We start from the raw sequence: 18198 nt of genomic DNA, 5'->3' as shown, positions 1-18198 counted from the left end.
CTGAAAAAAAGACACAAACAACTTGAACCTGAACAGGGTTATAATTTGACAAGGAATTTGGGGGGGCAGGGGTTGGGGGTTTTTTTGTACAGGTGTTACAAGTTCAAAAGAACCATAGTTAAGACAATTATTTCAGTGGCAGAGAAGCTCAAGCAGAGGGAACATATATTACAAATATAATGTGACTCATGCCTCCTGGGTCTGAGGGGGGTGCCTGGGGTTCCACCATGGCTGATCGTCAAGCTGGGGAAGCATGGAAGGGGGAGGGCCCAGCACACTCCCTGGCGGACCCGGAAGTGGATTGGAAATACTTCTGATGCACTTCTGGGTTCACCGCTGAGCACATGGGGGGCCCTCTACACTCTGGTGGGATGCCCCAGCATCACAGCGTTCATGAGAAATGCTGGTACCTCAAGGTATGTAGAACATTTTTTAAAGCTCTATCTATGTCTGAATCACTGATTCTCTGAATCAGCATTGAATCTTCAGATCCAGATTTGGATGAATTGAATCAGGGACAGTGATCCAAATCAACAAATCGAATCACTGTCCCTGATTCAAGCCGAATCTGAATCCGAATTGAATAGGGCCCACTTCGTACACCCCTAGTCTTCAGTTTCTAAAAAGAAGCACATCACAGCTGAAAATAATCATTTCTACCAAGAGTAACATTCAGATGAATAGAACTAGGTAAAAACATGAAAAACAATGTTATCTGGTGACATCCAATAACATTAAAAAATACTTTTACTTTTTTTGGTGGTGGCCCAGTGTTGAACAACAACTTCTTTGTGCAATATTGAAAAAGAATTTTGCCACCTTTGAAACAAAATGTGTGTTCAGTTCACATTAGATTCCCTATTGCAACTACATTAAAACAGTGTGAAAAGAAAAACCAAATATCTTTCATTACAGATAATCAATAAAGGCTGTGTGAATAACTACTTTTTCAGTTTAGTGGCTGAACTAAATGAATGAAATAAAAAAGATTTGATTTGGATTGAACTGAAATAAACTTTTTCATTTTTTTCAGCAAACAAGAAATTTAAAAAAAAAGTTTTGGGATAAATAGAGAGTTTGGATCAACATGAAACACGAAGTTTCAAATCTATTGTGGGCATTAGTAATCTAATTGAAGCTATAAAAATGAATAGCTAGACTTAGGCACTGTTTACAAATCTAAGGAGGAGAAGAGAGTGCTCAGGAAACTCACCCCTTTATGCTGATAACCTAGGGCTAAATACTTCCTCTATTTGAGGACTTGAATCCATGCCACCCAGGAAAGTGACTCAGTCAAAATGCTCTCAAGGATTCTGGGGTGGAAAGTTATTAGATCTCTCTTGTTGATTCCATTCTACTTTTTATAAAATACTTAAATACTCACTATGCAAGAAAAGATTGAAAATACTTCTGTAGACTGGTGGTTAGAGTGTTCATCTAGGACAGGGGTGCTCAACCCCTGACCTTCGGTCAGATCTGTCCCATAGAGCTGTGTTCCCCACAGGTATGAATATTTGATAGCAGGGAGCAATAACCATTCCCCTACTGACAAATTTCCAGGCCTGGGGGAGCCCAGTGGGCCACACACTGTAGTCCTCCATGCTAAAGCAGGTTCATGTGACTGGAATGGCACAGGGCCCAGTCCAGGCATGTGGGCCCAAGGGCTGTTTTTAGCTTGAGTGGCCTAACCATGAGGCTACTAGATAAAAGTGGGTAGCCCTACCTCCCCATCTAGGTGAGTTTACCACATGGTTTGGGGGTGATCTAAATAACTTTTTGCTGCAAATAAAGTATCCACCACATTTTTTCCACTGCAAATCATACTGCAAAAGAATATAGTATGAAAGGCTACAAAAGTCTAGTCTTCTAATATTGTTGACAACCATTTTATATAAAACTTCTTAAAACAAGTTTGTCTTTGCTACTGTTATTGGAAAGCTCTTTCACAATTTTACTTCTCTGGTGGTTAAAAACCTTCTTGTAATTTTCATTCTTAATATATTCATGGCTAATTTATACCCATACACCGTTTCACTTTTATACATCTTGTATGCCTATATTGGAACTGAGAAGGGTTACTGCAGAGCAAACAGGCATACCTAAACTAGCTTTAATCTAGCTACCTCAGATACCAATAGCAATGAAGGCTCTACTGTGCTTAGGATAATAGGGCCCATACGCCTAATTAAGACATCTAGGCTCCATCACCATACAAAATAATAGATGATGCAATATTCTCTTTTAGCTAGATAGTTTCACTTATGATTGTATTCTCTTACATTATGCTTGGTAGTGGTCATTCATCCCAACTTGACATCTCTGCTGTGGGTACTCCTACAGAGAAAGTTTGGATTTTATCCAAATGATGGGAAATTTTGCCCATTTAGATTATCTGAAGCTGATAAGCTTTCTATTGGAAAGCTCCCATCTGGCTAAAAATACTGCTACTGCATTTTTTCAGGGATGTGACTTCTTTGCAAATGACCCTACACTACATTCCAGAAATAAAATTGTAAAACTTCTTCAAATCTATATCATGTATAATGTGAGCTACTGTTCTAAACATGTTATTCTTATATAGAACAGAGTTTAAATTGAACTTAGGGAACTAGTGGAAAATAAATAATGTCAACACTTTCTGGAAAGAAGAATGCATTCTTTAGCGGTAAATATAGAGAGATCTGTGAAGTCCCTTATAAAAATGCTACAATATTTGATGGTAAAGTTGTCTAGTAACAAAGATTCTCTATAATAATACTATGTATTCCATAACATTATGTCCATTTTGAAAATATTCCATATTGCTAATAGTAACATGTTTTTTCTCTCCTCTCATACTTTATTTCTAAACCTATGCATATGATTTTTGCCAATTGACTTCTGTGTTATAAAAAGATGTGCTTAATGTTAAGCATGCATTTAAATCCTGTTTTGAATAAGAATGTTTTCCTGAATTGGGACCTAAGTTTGTGGTTTGATATGACTGTTTATCTGCCCCGTAAAGTGAAGATTAATGTCTTTCCTAATACAAAACTTTCTGTAATACAATGTATACAGTATCTGTATAAAATGCAATTGAAAATAAAAAGATTTCTACCACAATGCTGGTGACAAATTGTAATGTATGGCTGACGATGCAAAAATTGTTGAGCTATACAAGTATTTTCATTCTGTGTGTATAGAAGACAATTTATTTCAGTACAATGAGGCTGTGCAATGACAACAATAGGATATAGCATGGGTGGTTATGAAACAGCCATTGTGTAAATATGTAAGAAAGCAGTAGAGAAGGAGAATAAATATAAATAAAGCATACATGAGCACCTCTTTTTTCCTCATACAGTGAGACTTTCTGTCCTTTGTGTAATTTCCCGCACCAACCCTGCATCATATATTTTTAATTGCATGTAAATTACTATTAGTACAAGTTGCCAACTTAAAAAAAATAACAGGACTGGATTATCAACTGATATAAGAAGACACAGTTTCTTAGAAATCACTAGAGCAGTGGTTCTCAACCATTTTAGATTAAAGACACCCCTCATTTGATGCAAGTCAGAAAATGCCAGGTGTTTGCTTTCACTTGCTTTTTGACTTGAAATTATGGAAATACAATAATGCAATTCTTCTGTTTTAAAGAACTCAGAACAGCCAAAACTGGTTAGAATGTTTTTGACACTATATATTCCTATTTGAAATATCTGAGTTTGTCTTCTGAATCAGGTGAAGGTGTTTGCACATCTAAAAGTGCTACTATTTCATTGCACCTTGGTTTAAAATGTTAGCACTAGAACTGTTGTGGTTCACATAATCTGTGGATCTGACCTCAAAATCTTAGACTCAGTTTAAAAGATTTTTCACAATCAATCTCTTCCTTTAAAAAGTCAAAGTAGACAATTTAAGAATAACTTACCAGATGGGTCAAAGGCCACCTGGTTGCCAGGATGGGGTCCTGCATCTATAGATACCATTGGTGATATCTTCCGAACATCCCACAGCTTCATCACACCATAGGAGTCACAGGAAACAATAGTGTCACCCTGCCAAGTATTGAAAAATAAATTACTTTTAAAAAACTTATGAAAGGAAGAGAATGCAGAGATGTTAAGTTGTTATTTTATGAATACCAAAAAGCAACAATTTGATTAATGTGGCAACTGACCAGGTCAGAATGGGGAAATTATTGTGGTTTGGTTTATTAGAATTTCCTGTGTAACTCTATTGCCACCTATAAGTTTATCAGGGGTGCTCATCAGGATCTGGGGGGACATCTGATCACCAGAGCGCCCCAAGGGATGACAAGATTGAATGGTCACAAATTCCACTGTAAGCAATTCAGGCTGGACATAAGGAAGAACTTCTTTACTGTCCAACCCCCAAGGTTTGGAATAGACTGCCACTGGAGGTGATTCAAGCACCAACTTTGAATGCCTTCAAGACACATTTGGCTGTTTATCTTGCTGGGATCCTATGGCGCCTGCTGACTTCCTGCTCCTGGGGCAGGAGGCTGGACTTGATGATCCTTCGGGGTCCCTTCCAGCCGAATGTCTATGAAATCTATGAAATCATGTCATCACGTTGATGACTCATGTTCATCTTGGAGTCAACTGACTCCAAGACCCCTTTCTGCTGCTGTGATGCTGAGAAAGTCATTCCCCAGCCTGTAAATGTGTTGGTGGTTCTTTTTGCCCAGGTGCAGTACTTTGTACTTGTCTTTGTCGAATTGCATCCTATTTTGTTCTGCCCATTTTTCCAACCTGTCCAAATCTGGGCCAAATTTGGGATAGTAATTTACTACAGACAAGTGGTTTTCAACTTGTGGTCCAAGGACCCCTTGGGGTCTGCAAACTATGTCTAAGGGGTCTGCAAAAGATGACTATGATCAATCAAAAGTATGTGAATACCGATGCTTACAATTTAAAGGGGTTGACACCACCATTTGAAATTTTTTAGGGGTCCACAAATGAAAAAAGGTTGAAAACCAGTTATAGATGAATAGGCTATTGAATGTTTTTCCACCTAGCTTATGTTAGGGCACTCTAACCATCTTCTTTTCTGTCCATTCAGGATCCTGCTGCAATTTATACTGGGGCACATCTACACAAGATGCTACATTGCTGTAGTTATGAGCTACAGTGACACAGCTCATTGCTGTGGTGATGTAGCATTGGCAGGCATGAACCACTCATTGCTACTGTGCAATAGGGTTGGAAATAACCTATGCACCACCAGGTCTTTATCGTAATGGCAGTTGGGGGCATGGGAGAATGCACCCTTGATGTACCAGACTGATATAAATTACACTGGGGTAAAATTACTGTGTGTCTAGCTCAGAAAAGTGCTACTGAATTCAAAATGTCTTTCTTTCTACTCACTTAAGTAAAGTAGAAAATGTCAAGTTTTGCACTTTTTGTTAACAAATTATGAAAACATACATGATGGAATCTGGAGTAAAATGTATACACTGTTAACAACAAGTCAAGTAACCTTCTACAGTGCTGGTTAAAACAGATTATGCATTGCAATTTTTCTCCCATGGGTATGAAAAACTGGTGCCTCCTGAAACTGGGAGGGGGGGCACCATTTGTAGTTAGTGGCTAGTGGCAAGCAGGGACCACCTGCAGATGTCAGTGGGGGGGTGGCAAGCAGTGAGTAGGGACTGCCTGCAGACGCCAGTGGCAGTATCAGCAGCAGTGAGTGGTGAGTAGGGACCACCCACAGACATTGGGAGGAGTGTTGGCAGTGGCAAGCAGGGATTGCTCACAGACACTGGCAGTGACATTGGCGGTGAGGGGGTGGTGAGTGGCGACCACTCACAGAAGCCAGCAGCAGCTTTGGTGGTGGCCAATCTCACAGGGGGTATGTGAGCCCCCATGCTGCCCCTATGCATCACCTACGCCCATGGGATGAGGTATAGGTGTAATTTTTTCTATGTTAATTGTCCCTGCCAGAGTTGCAGGTACTCATAAGCAGTCTTTACTCATGTAGTGATAGTCTCACTGCTACTGTGGCTTACCCTAAAGCATTTCAGAAAGCAGGAGAAAACTACATCTCCTCAGTGGAAGTTCCATGAGGGATTGTGCCCCAGGACTGTGAAGTGGGTATCACTCTTGGACTTCAGCACTCAGGCAGCTAGTCATGAGTTGGAAGATGTGATGGATAAGAGAAAATTTCCTTCATTCTCTGTACAATCTGGGTAAATTTGCTCTTCTTGGGATTCCCCAAGAGCAAACTGTCATCACTATAGTTATCCCAAAAGAATTGCAAGTATCCTTTTGCCCTTCCCTTTTACACTTCAGTGGGACTGCTTACATTCTTAAAGGTAACTATGGGTGTAAGATAAGCATGAACAGGCAACCTTATTCTTCACCACCAAGTGTCTATTACCATTCAGCTAAGGGACAATCTCAGCAACAATAGTGGAATATATACAAAAATACAGATAATTTATTAAGTGGGGATTTCAAGATAATTCCTTTTCTTCAGTAATACAAATTCTGTACCAAAAGGCAGCGTTGTTGGTTGTAGCCATGCTAGTATAAAGATATAGCCAGGCAAAGTTCTTTGGGAAGATGTGATATCTTTTATTAGCCTAACTAAATAGTTGGAAAAAAGTTCTTTGGCATCTTTTGGGCACAAACATCTTTCTTCAGGCATTGGGAGATTGTGCTGCTGTTATGTATTCTCCAAGGTAGAAAAGAAGCTAAAATATAACAAGAAGTCTGTGAAAATGCAAATGCGTGGAAGTTTGGAAGACAAAAATTAGAGATGGGGGGGAGGGAGAGAAGGAGGGAGGGAAATGTGTGAAGGAATGCAAGTGGTCAGTTTGAGGCAGGTTACCTTGTGTGTCAGATGTCAGGCAGGTTGCAATGTGTCATAAATCCAGTGTCTATATTAAGTCCATGGTTTTTTGTATCCAGTAGATTTATGAACTGAAGTTCATAGGCTCATCTACAAAAGGTGTTTTGTAAGTTCCCTTTGAGGATTAGAATTGAGAGATTGGAGAGGGAGTGGCTATTTTGTGAGAAGTGGGAACCCACAGGTAATTGGCCACTTTTGTCCTTGATGGATTTTCAGCGTGCATTCATTCTGGTACACAGTTGTTGTTTGGTTACTCTTACATATTTTCCATCAGGGCATTTGGTGCACTGGATGACATTTTACATTTCTGGAGGTGTAGGTGTAAGATCTAGGAATGGTGATGGTTCTGTTGTGGGGTGTCATTATTGCAGGACTAAAAACAACAATGGAGTACTAAATGTCATACTAAAAAACAATGGCAAAGGAACACTGAATGCAAGGGCAATTACTTCCAAAATCAATGAATGCTGAAAAAAAGGCTGACTGGGTATAATATTTGTTAGGTGACTGCTACAACCTGTCACAATGGTGTATTGGCCAGGAAACATCAGTCTAACAGCCATGTAATACATGGCTACAACCAACAACCCTGCCTTTTAGTACAGAATTTGTATTACTGTACTACATGCATGGTAGTGACCTTCTCCTGGTAGTGGCAGTATGTAGAGCCCTGAGTTTAGCAGTGGAGCCCAGAGAAGGGCCGTGTGGGAGTGAACACCCTAGGGTCAGGTGCAGCAGTGGCCACCTGAGCCCCAAGGGGTGGATAGCCCCACGAGGGGATGTAAGACCCTAGGGCCAGGTGTGATTGTAGCCATCTGGACCCCAGGGGGTGGATGACCCCAGTAGGTGTGGAGATGTATGACCCTAGGGCCAGATGTGGTTGTAGGCACCTGGGCCCCAAGGGGTTGATGACCCTGGTAGAGCCCCAGGGAGGGAGCAGTGTGTATATTTTGAGTGGGCATGTATTTTAAGGAGGGAGATATGTGGCAGGGCACTGGTAGTGCCTGTCACTTTAAGGACTGGGCCAGGGAGGGGCAGGTGCCTGATTAGGGTGACCATTTTAAGGCCCAGCTCCATGAGCTGAGGACAATTCTTGATTAGCCAGGAGAGGAGAAACACCTCTCTGCTGAGCTCTGCCAGGAACACTGCGGAGGATAGGGTGAGGCTATGGGGATGGAGAAAGCCTCATTTTGTCCTGGGTAAGATATGAAACTGCACCCTGCTGGGCAACATGGGGTCTGGTGGGGCTTCCTGTGGCAAGGGAGCCCCTAAGAAATGTCAGACCAATCTCCTTCCCAGTTAAAGGCAAGTGTGGGGTGCCTCATAACCCTAGCCCCCACATCCCTGTGGGGTTCAACTGGTACAGGGGGAGCCCAGGCTCATAGGAGTCCTGAGACAGGGCCCAGGTTGGCAGAGGGACCTGGAGCAGCATCCAGGCTCTTTGTGAGCCCTGTGGATGTAGGAACCTGGAGAGGGGTCAGGCATAGCTATGGCTACCTGAGCCTCACAGGGTGTAATATCCTAGGCCAGGCTATGGCCACCTGAGCCAGATGGGGTAGCAGACCCCAGTAAGCCCCAGTGAGGGGGTGGTGTATAAGCCCCAGTGAGGGGGCCGAGGTCTTGGAGACCAGTATGTGTTTGTTTGCCAGTATGTGTTATGAAAGACCCAGTGCAAACCACTGGGGGATGTCATCTGCAAGGCTTGGGCTGCAGTATAGGGGTGGAACAGAGCTGTGGAAATCCCTCCTAAACATCGGGCTTCAAAATGGGCACCCTCCCACCTGAATAACATCCCAAGACTATTACATCAAGGCATGGCAGAAGAGTGAGGTGGGCAGCTAGCCCATAGACAAGAGGCAGGTCAGTGCTTGCACCAGGTGTCAAAGCTTGCCCCGTACCAGCAAAGAAAGAATTAAAAACTCATCATATAGACAGCAGACATATTCTCATTCCCCTTTATGTACCTTATCAATAAAGTTGATGTGTAAAGTATCAGTAGCACTGAGGGTAAATTAAGAGCAACTCAAACAATTTCAATGTGTTGCCCCATGATATATACTGGAGTGTGACACCACATTGTATCATGTTGACTTCAGCTTACTACAACTTTCAAATGGGTCAGATGCTATGCCAGAGCTTTGACAATATACCTTTAATTTTCTTTTCTTTTCTGGAGATAATTTATGCAAGAAGAATTGTAGGGTCATCAAGCAAATAAAAGCATTTAGACTTTAAGGCATCTATTGCCTTCCAAATGAGAAGGTAATGACTTGAAATCCAATATTAAGGTATACGTATAATGAAATGTTTAGGTTCATTTGGAAGAGACCTAATATTTCAGAACTTGTTTCTGACTTGTTACAGGTATGAAGGAATGCTGGGAACAAAATAATTAAAAAGAGACAACATTTAGTCATTGTTCACATTTTTCAAGGTACAATTAGGGGCCGTGTTTTCCAAAGTTCCAAGTACACGTATTTGCAGTCAGAGCTGCAGGTAAGTTCATTTGCCACATTTACAGAAGAACCTGAACATTTCAAGGTTTGGGCACTTATAAAAAATCTAGCCCCACAGTATACATAAATTGTAAACATATTTTATATATAGTATGAAAATGTATCACAGAACTACCAGCATGTGTAGTATTCAGGCAATAAAATTATCAAATATATTCTAATGATAATGTTTATATATAACAGCAGCATTCAAATGTTCAACTAGGTTGACGTTTTAGTGTGCTATGCACTGCACAGAGTAAATGACAGTTACGGCTTATAAAATACTTTTAGTGATTTCTGACTGCACCATAAGTTCTAGAAAGGAAAAAGGAACTACAGTGCTGTTTATAATGGGGATAAATAATGAATTTTATTTTGGCAGTTGATTACTCCCTCTATGAGACAGTTTATATGCATTGACATGTGCATTTTCATGCAGCAAAGCCTCTCCCCATTTCATACCCCTGCTACCCCACATTCTGTCCTCTTTAGGAAAGTTTTCTTGTCACTACCCTGCAGCTACTGATGATGAGGATAGCTCCTTCCCTCTTATCTCCATCAGGTGTGCACTTATAACATATGTCTTCATTCTTTTATGATGGGCATGTAAGATAGCTTACAATCAAGCCCTTAGCTTGTACTTGGTTCAAGTATATCTGATCTACACAACCCCAGCTTTTCATTCTAATTCAGGAAGTGACTTACGGCTGTATCAATCTGGATAGCTTTAAACATGTTCTATAAAGATCATTATTAATATTTCATATTTGTACTGCAGTAACATATAAGAATCTCAGTTACATACTGGGACCATGTTGTGCCAGGCACTGTACACACAAAGAACAAAAAGATGGTCCCTGCCCCAAAGTGTTTAAAATCCAAATATAATAATCAAATTATTTTGATTGCTGAAAGGAGATGCTTCACTGATCTCTGCACACAACAAATTATAAATATAAAACAAAATCATTATTGGCAATCCCTCACAGTACAGGGTGATTGTCTTCCATGATTGCCTTATCTGTGAGTCTGAAGATGGCTGACAAGGTCAATCTGGGACTGACAGATTCTACTGCAACTCAGGCAAGTGTTTCTATGTGGAGTGAGAGGTTCTGGATTCTTGGTTCAGTCCGTGACACACTGTTTCAGTCGCTCCTGCTTTTCTGTCTCTTGTTGTTGTTATGAAGTTTCAAAGTACTGAGACTCTTGAAGGCTCTTTATCCATTTGGGGTGGTCATGGGTGATAATCGTCCATTAATTGATGTGGATGTTGCGTTTTTTCAAGTTGGCCTTGAGGATGTCCTTGAAGCATTTTCTCTGGCCTCATCTTGAGCGTATTCCTTGACTAAGCTGGGAGAATAAAACTTGCATCAGGAGTCTGGAGTCAGACATCTGGATGATACAGTTGGCCCCGTGAAGTTGACATCAGATGATCATTGCCTCGATGCTGGTGGTATTTGCTTGTAAGAAGCTGCTAATGTTGGTGCATATGTCTTCCTACTGGATTTGAAACATCTTCCACAGGGAGCATTGATGGTACTTCTCTAGTGACTTGATGTGTCTCCTGTACATTGTACATAGATTCATAGATTGTAAGGCTGGAAGGGACCTTGGAAGATCATCCAGTCTGGCCCCCTGCACCAAGCAGGAAAGATAACTGGGGGTCAGGTGACCCCCGCAAGGTGACTGTCTATTCTCTTGAAGATTTCCAGGGTTGGTGATTGCACCACCTCTGGAGGGAGCTTCTTCCACAGTCTGGACACCCTGACTGTGAAGAAGTTTTTCCTAATGTTGAGCCTGAATCGGTCGTCCAAGAGTTTGTGGCCACTACTGCTAGTCTTGTCCTTGGGTGCCCTGGTGAACAGTTGCTCACCGAGCCCTTGATGTACTCCCCTACTGTAATGGGAAGCTGCTCCCAGGTCCCCTCTCAGCCTTCTTTTCCTCAGATTGAGGAGTCCCAGACCCCTCAGCCTTTCCTCATATGACTTGCCTTTTAAGACTCTGATCATATGGATTTCTCTTCTTTGGACTCTCACAAGCCTGTCCACATCCTTGTTAAAGTGTGGTGCCCAGAACTGGATGCAGTACTTCAGCTGTGCTCTCACCAGCGCTGAGTATAGTGGAAGAATCACCTCCCTCGCTTTTCTGGAGATGCATCGATTGATACATACCAAAGTATTATTTGCCCTGCTGGCTACAGCATCGCATTGCCGGCTCATGCTCATACTGTGGTCTTTTATTACCCACAGGTCTCTCTCATTCGTGGTGCTAGTCAGTTTGGTGCAGCCAGGCCTGTAAGTGTGTTGGGGGCTGCTCATCCGGAGGTGGAGCACTTTATATTTCTCAATGATGAACTTCATCAGGTTCTGATCAGCCCAGCTTGTTAGCCTTTCTAGGTCCACCTGTATCTGTAGCCTATCTTCAAGCATGACCATATTTCCTCATAACTTGGTGTCATCTGTGAACTTGGCCAGAGAGCTCTTCACCCCCACATCTAAATCATTAATAAAGATGTTGAAAAGTACTGGACCAAGCACCGACGCCTCCAGGACACCACTGCCCACTTCTCAACAGGAAGACACAGATCTGTTCACTACAACTCTCTGGGCCCTACCCTGCAGCCAGTTTCTCACCCACCTGACTGTTTCAGAGTTAATCCCACAATCCTCCAGTTTTATCACGAGGATATTGTGGGATACGAGATCAAAAGCCTTTTGAAAGTCTAGGTATACTATGTCAACCTGCTCTCTCGTGTCCAGGTGGCAAGCTACCTGGTCATAGAAGGAGATGAGGTTTGTAAGGCAAGACCTGCCTATGCTGAAGCCATGCTGGCTGTCATTCAGAATCTTACATTCTGCAAGCTTATCACAGATAGACTCCTTGATGAACTTTTATAGGATTTTCCCTATGATGCAAGTTAGGCTGACTGGTCTACCGTTACCTGGGTCCCCCCTCCTGCCCTTCTTGTGGATGGGCACAACATTGGCCCTCTTCCAGTCCTCAGGGACTTCTCCAGAGTGCAACAAGTTACAGAAGAGTTTCACCAGGGGTTCTGCAATGACTTTGGCCGGCTCTTGGATAAAGATCATCCAGTCCTGCTGACTTGTATAAGTCTATTTTTTTTAATTGGTCATATATCAATTATACGGCAATAGTAGAAAGGTGATTATTCCTACTGTGCTTGTCTTGTACTCTGCCTGGCATTGTTTTCCCCTTGCTCCAGTGAAATACCAAGGCAAAGTAGTCATTCAGAAGTTCAGCTTTCTCCTGGGTGGCAGCAACCAGCACTCCTGAGTTGTTGAGCAATGGCTTATACTCCCATTTGTTTTCGTCCTGTTCCTTATGATTGAGCTTTACGATCTAGTTCCACATGTATCATCTCTGTACAGTAAAGTAGAGAGTATGACTACTTGATAAACCAGGAGCTTGGTTTCTAATTGGATGTCATGATCTCTGAACACCTGTTTCCTCAGATGTCCAAAGGCTGTACTTATACATTTGAGGCAATGTTGGATTTCTTCAGCAGTGTCAGCCTTTTGCAAGAGAGAGTACCGAAGGTATGGGAAACACTTAACATTCTCCAGAGTCTCACTGTAAATATAAATTGCCAGAGCTGTGGACTGCTCATTAAGAGCTTGTTGATGGAGGACCTTAGTTTTCTGAATGTTAAGCATCATTCCCATTTTCTTGTACACCTTGATAAAGATGTTGACAATTGCCTGAAGATTTGCTTCTGAGTAAGCACACACTACAGCTTCATCAACATCGTGGAGTTGATGATTAATGTCAGAATAGTTTTGGTTTTGGCTTGGAGTCAGTTGAGATTAAACAGTTTATCATCCATTTGGTAGTTTAGCTCCACGCTGACAGCAAGCTTGTTGGTGATAAGATCTAGCATCACAGAAAGGAATATCAAAAAGGGTGTTGGAGTGATGATGCAATCTTGCTTAACTCCAGTCTTAAACTCAAAGGGATCTGCGATAGATCTGATACTGGGAACCATTGTTCGTATACCATCATGGAGCAGGCTAAGAATGGTGATGAATTTTGGTGGGGATTCATTTCTCAGAAGGATCCTCCACAGCACTTCTCAATTGACAGTGTTAAAGGCTTTCATGAGGTCAAAGAAGGCCATATAAATAGGTTTATGTTGTTCCCAGTATTTTTCCTGCAGCTGGTGAGCTGTGAAGATCATAACAGTTGTGCATCTTGGTGCCCCAAACCCACACTGTGATTCCAGGAGAAGCTTTTCAGCAAATGGAAGGAGACAGTTCAGGAAGATTCTCATAATGATCTTTCCTGTGATGTATAGCAAGGTGATCCTTCTGTAATTCCACAGTTTGACTTATGTCCTTTCTTGAATATTGTCATGATCAAGGCATCTCTGAAGTCATCTAGGGTTTTCTTATCATTCCAGATCCTTAAGATGAAGGCATAGAGCTGTGATGTAAGCCTCTCTTTCCCTGCTTGAAGATTTCAGCAGGGATTCCATCTATTCCAGATGCCTTGTTGTTCTTCTTCTGCTTGATGGCTTTCCTTACCTCAACAAGGGTTGGAGGGATTCTGACTAGATGCTGTGAGATGGAATTGGGAATACTCTCAGCAACAACAGAGTCTTGATTGAGAAAGTCTTCAAAATGGTCCTTCCAATGGGCATTGATGACTCCCCTTTCCTTAATCAGGTCTTCTCCATCCTTAGGTCTCAAGGGGGTTGATCCCTGAGTGCTTGGAATGTAGATAACTTCGGTGGCACTAAAGAAACCACTCATGTATGTCAGTGACATGTTGCATCTCCTTCACCTTGTCTTCCCACCATCTGTTCTTTATATTGCAGGTTCTTCTTTAGACCTCAGCCTTGGCTTGTTGGATTCAATTTCTTGTGCTTGAAGTTGGTGTCACTCTGCCAAACACAAAAGGCCTTATACTTGCAGCTGATCAACTCTTGGATCTCCCAGTCATTCTCATCAAAACCAGTCATGGTGTTTCCAGGTAGAGAATCCAAGTGTCTCTTGACAGACACTGTTGATGGTGGACTTGAAGGAACCCCATGCATTGCTAACATTTTCCCATTGTTATTGATTGGAATTTGCCAGAGTTCTGTTGAGGCATAGGTGCAAGAGATCTCATTTGATTGGATCCTTGAGTCCTTCAATGTTGGTTCTGCTGCAGTTGTCATTTGGAACCAATTTGAGTGACATTATCAAGCGAATGAATCAGTGATCATTTGAGCAGTCATCAGTTCCTAGCATACCTCAAGTGATGTAGACATCTTTGTGGTCCCAGGCACAAATGATGACATAGTCAATCAAGTGTCAATGCTTAGATCATGTGGATTGCCATGATGTTTTGTATCTGTTTTTGTGGCAGAACAGAGCGTTGGTGATGGTGAGTCCACGTTCCACACATTTGGTCAAGAGGAGAATGCTGTGGGAGTTAACTTTTCCTACTCCTTCCTTGCCAGTGGTTCCATTCCAGTTCCTTCCAACTTTGGCATTAAAATCACTGAGCAGAATAAGCCTGTCTCCTTTTGTAATGTAAGAAAAGACTTAGTTAAATTTGGCATATAATTTCTCCATGGTTCTGTTGGCAGTGTCAAGAGTCAGAGCATATGTACTGATGGCAGTGGCATATTGCCTCCCTGACGATTTGAGATGGAGAGTCATGAGGCACACATTTATTCTTATAGAGAACTCACTGAGTTGGTTTATGAGTTCATTCTTAATGGCAAAGCCAACTCCCTAGAGTCAGTGTTCCCTTCTGATTTACCCTTCCAGAAAAGGGTACAGCTGCCTCCATGTTCTTTGAGCTTCCCACCCCCACTCACCACGTCTTGCTCACTGCAACTATGTCAATGTTGTGTTGCCTGAATTTTTGAGCCATGATTGCAGTGCAGTGCTTTGGGCATTCACTATCAGGATTGTCCATGAGGGTCCTGATATTCCAAGTCCCAAAACTGACTGTGTGTCTGTTGATTTTGGCTACAGTAAAGATGATCCCACTGGATGCAGTTATCCAGTCTGGAAAAAGATAGGCAGATTATGTTTAGAGCATCTTTCCTAGCCCCCTCCCCATGTCAGGTAAGAAGAGAAGATCCTAAAGAGGGCTGCTCAGTCACAGTTATAGTTACTGTATTGAAATCCTGACTCATTCTTGTAACTGCCACCTTCAAACCAATTCAGACTAGGAGCTTCCAGAGTTCACAATCCTGCTCCTGTCATCATCAGCTGGTCATCAAAGGGCTTGAAAAATGTGCTAAAGTCATTTCCATGAAAGACGCCTGTGTGTGATTTCTTTTATTGTGGTGAAACTGCTGCACATCAGCTTCTACATGGTTCTTGATAGAACAAAACCTTGATAGCATGGCAAGGACACCAAGATAACTGGATACCTCATTCTGCTGTAGCCTTTGTCCACCTTTGAGATTCAGCCATTGAGATTCTAACATCTTTTTCTGCCTGCTCCAAAATTGAGGACTTGTAGACCTGTGTCTGGGGGCTAGACTGGATTATTATAGTGGAGACCCATTCTTGCCACGTCACAGTACTGTCAGAAGATAGATGTTGGCTTTTCAGGAGGGAGAACATTGCCATCTGCTGCCCCCACCACATCCTGGTGGTACTGCCACTGCCTGGTCCATGACTGCTTATTCACTAGTTATTCTTATTTCATGGCTAGTTTCCCTGAAGGTCATTCCACTATTGGTGGAAGTGCTGGGTGGTAACACAACTCTGCCACTAGAGCTGTAGAACAAAATAATGATGTATAAAACAAAATGTCAGGAATACAGGCATAACTTATGTTTAATACAGGCATAACTTATGTTTATTAATAAATTAATTAATATTGATACTTAGGCTGAGTTTCATTGAAATGTCATTAAGGAGCTGACTATTGTATTTCATTTTTACGTTAGCACAATGTCATCTCTACTATACACATTTTCTGAGTTGAAGATATGAGAAGACAACTTTTCAGTAAGTACAAATAAACTATTCTTGAAGAAGAAGCATGGATTTGTGAAGTTAAATTCCATTCCAAGAAAAAAAAGTAATAAGACACTAAATGGTACGTTAAACTAATGCATTTTTCCTCTGGCAATGAGTCTTTCTCAAGAGCTTGAAAGTGGAATCTCATTTAATTCTCATGTGCAGTTTCTGCATTTTTATCCCTTGTATTGTTATTATTTTAGATAGTCAGGGATGAGTCCTTTGCCTTGGTCTCAGTTTTCTTCTTCTGATGTTACTTCCCACATTTCAAAGTCTTTTTTATGATGCTCATATATTTTACTTAGCAACATAATGGGGGTGTTAATGATTGTGATTTTCTTGCATGTAGAAGTAGAATGCACTGTGATCCACATAGTAAAGTTGCAATTCAGTACATCTAAAATAAAATGTGCTACATTATACTTGTTATGTTTTATGTTGACTCCTGAAAAGAAATATTGATTCCATTAAGCAAATATGGTGATTCACAATGTTAAGACAGATATTACATGCAACTTTCATCCAGTTCTTTATAAGCTGCTGCTGCATGCTTCCATTAGGATTTTCTTCAATGATAATGAAATAAGGAGGGCAGTCTTATGAAAGTTTGTGTTCCATGCTTCAGAACTGAGTCTAAGCTGGTCTGGCTTCAACTCTTGTCACAGACTCTCTGTGACTTCTGCCAAATCACTTAATTTGTCTGTTCTTAAATTCCCCATGTATAAAATAGTAATAAAGCATCTGTATTCCCCAACTCTTAGATTGTATTGCCTATCAAGATTGAGGTCTTCAGAGTAGGGAGTGTCTCTTATTATGAATAGCCATAAACACAACAGGGCCTAGTCTCAGACGGTACTTCTAGGCAATGCCATAATACAAATGATTAATAATCATAAAGGTTTTGTCTTTACACAGACACTAAGATTGTGTCTACCAATTTTGCAAACCATTTGGAGACATCAATGTAGGGATTTATGATACTTAAAATTGTTTTAATAATGTTATCTACTTTTATCTTTAAGAATTTCCCTTAATAATGCATATCTAGATACCTTAACCATAATCAAATGGTTTTACCTAACCTTGATTTCGATAACTGTTTTTGAGAACTTTCCCTTTAAAACCTGAACTGTGAAGGAGATTTATTAATTGTTTGTGACGGTCAGAAAACATTTTGAGGAAGGCAGTTAATGAGCACCGAATGCTCATGTAACAGGTGTCATGTTTTTTATCATGCAAGAAAATTAGACTTTTGTATTGAACTCAGACCTGGTCAAGACAACCAAAACGCTGGCTTGCATCCATAGATGCTTCTCAAACAAATCCCAGGACATTATTCTCCCCATGTACTTGGCATTGGTGAGGCCACAGCTGGAGTACTGCGGCCAGTTTTGGACCCCACAATTCAAAAATGATGTGGAGAAGCTTGAGAGAGTCCAGAGAAGAGCCACACACATGATCAGAGGTCAGGAAAACAGACCTTACGATGACAGGCTGAGAGCCATGGGGCTCTTTAGCCTGGAAAAGCGCAGGCTCAGGGGTGATCTGATGGCCACCTATAAGTTTATCAGAGGTGTCCACCAGTATCTGGGGGAATGTTTGATCACCAGAGCGCCCCAAGGGATGATGAGGTCAAACAGTTATAAACTATTGCAAGAACATTTCAGGCTGGATATAAGGAAGAATTTCTTTACTGTCTGAGCCCCCAAGGTCTGGAACAGCCTGCCATTGGAGGTGGTTCAAGCACCTACACTGAACACCTTCAAGAGAAATTTGGATGCTTATCTTGCTGGGATCCTATGACCCCAGCTGACTTCCTGCCCCTTGGGCAGGGGGCTGGACCTGATGATCTT

General features: G+C 41.5%; 1 protein-coding gene across 1 annotated transcript in view; it reads right to left on the bottom strand.

Moving 5' to 3' along the window:
* SPAG16 (sperm associated antigen 16) overlaps positions 1-18198 on the bottom strand; it is a 947700-nt gene that overhangs the window by 202323 nt on the left and 727179 nt on the right. Inside the window, exon 15 of the mRNA XM_090041227.1 lies at positions 3914-4040. Within this exon, the coding sequence (XP_089897353.1) occupies positions 3914-4040 (127 nt within the window). The remainder of the gene's footprint in view (positions 1-3913; positions 4041-18198) is intronic.

The sequence above is a fragment of the Crocodylus siamensis genome, chromosome 4 (assembly GCF_052110815.1).
Source record: "Crocodylus siamensis isolate JL-2025a chromosome 4, ASM5211081v1, whole genome shotgun sequence".
In the NCBI taxonomy this organism is placed as follows: domain Eukaryota; kingdom Metazoa; phylum Chordata; order Crocodylia; family Crocodylidae; genus Crocodylus; species Crocodylus siamensis.
The sequence above is the reverse complement of the archived record's forward strand: the minus strand, read 5'-3'. Positions and strand labels throughout refer to the sequence as shown.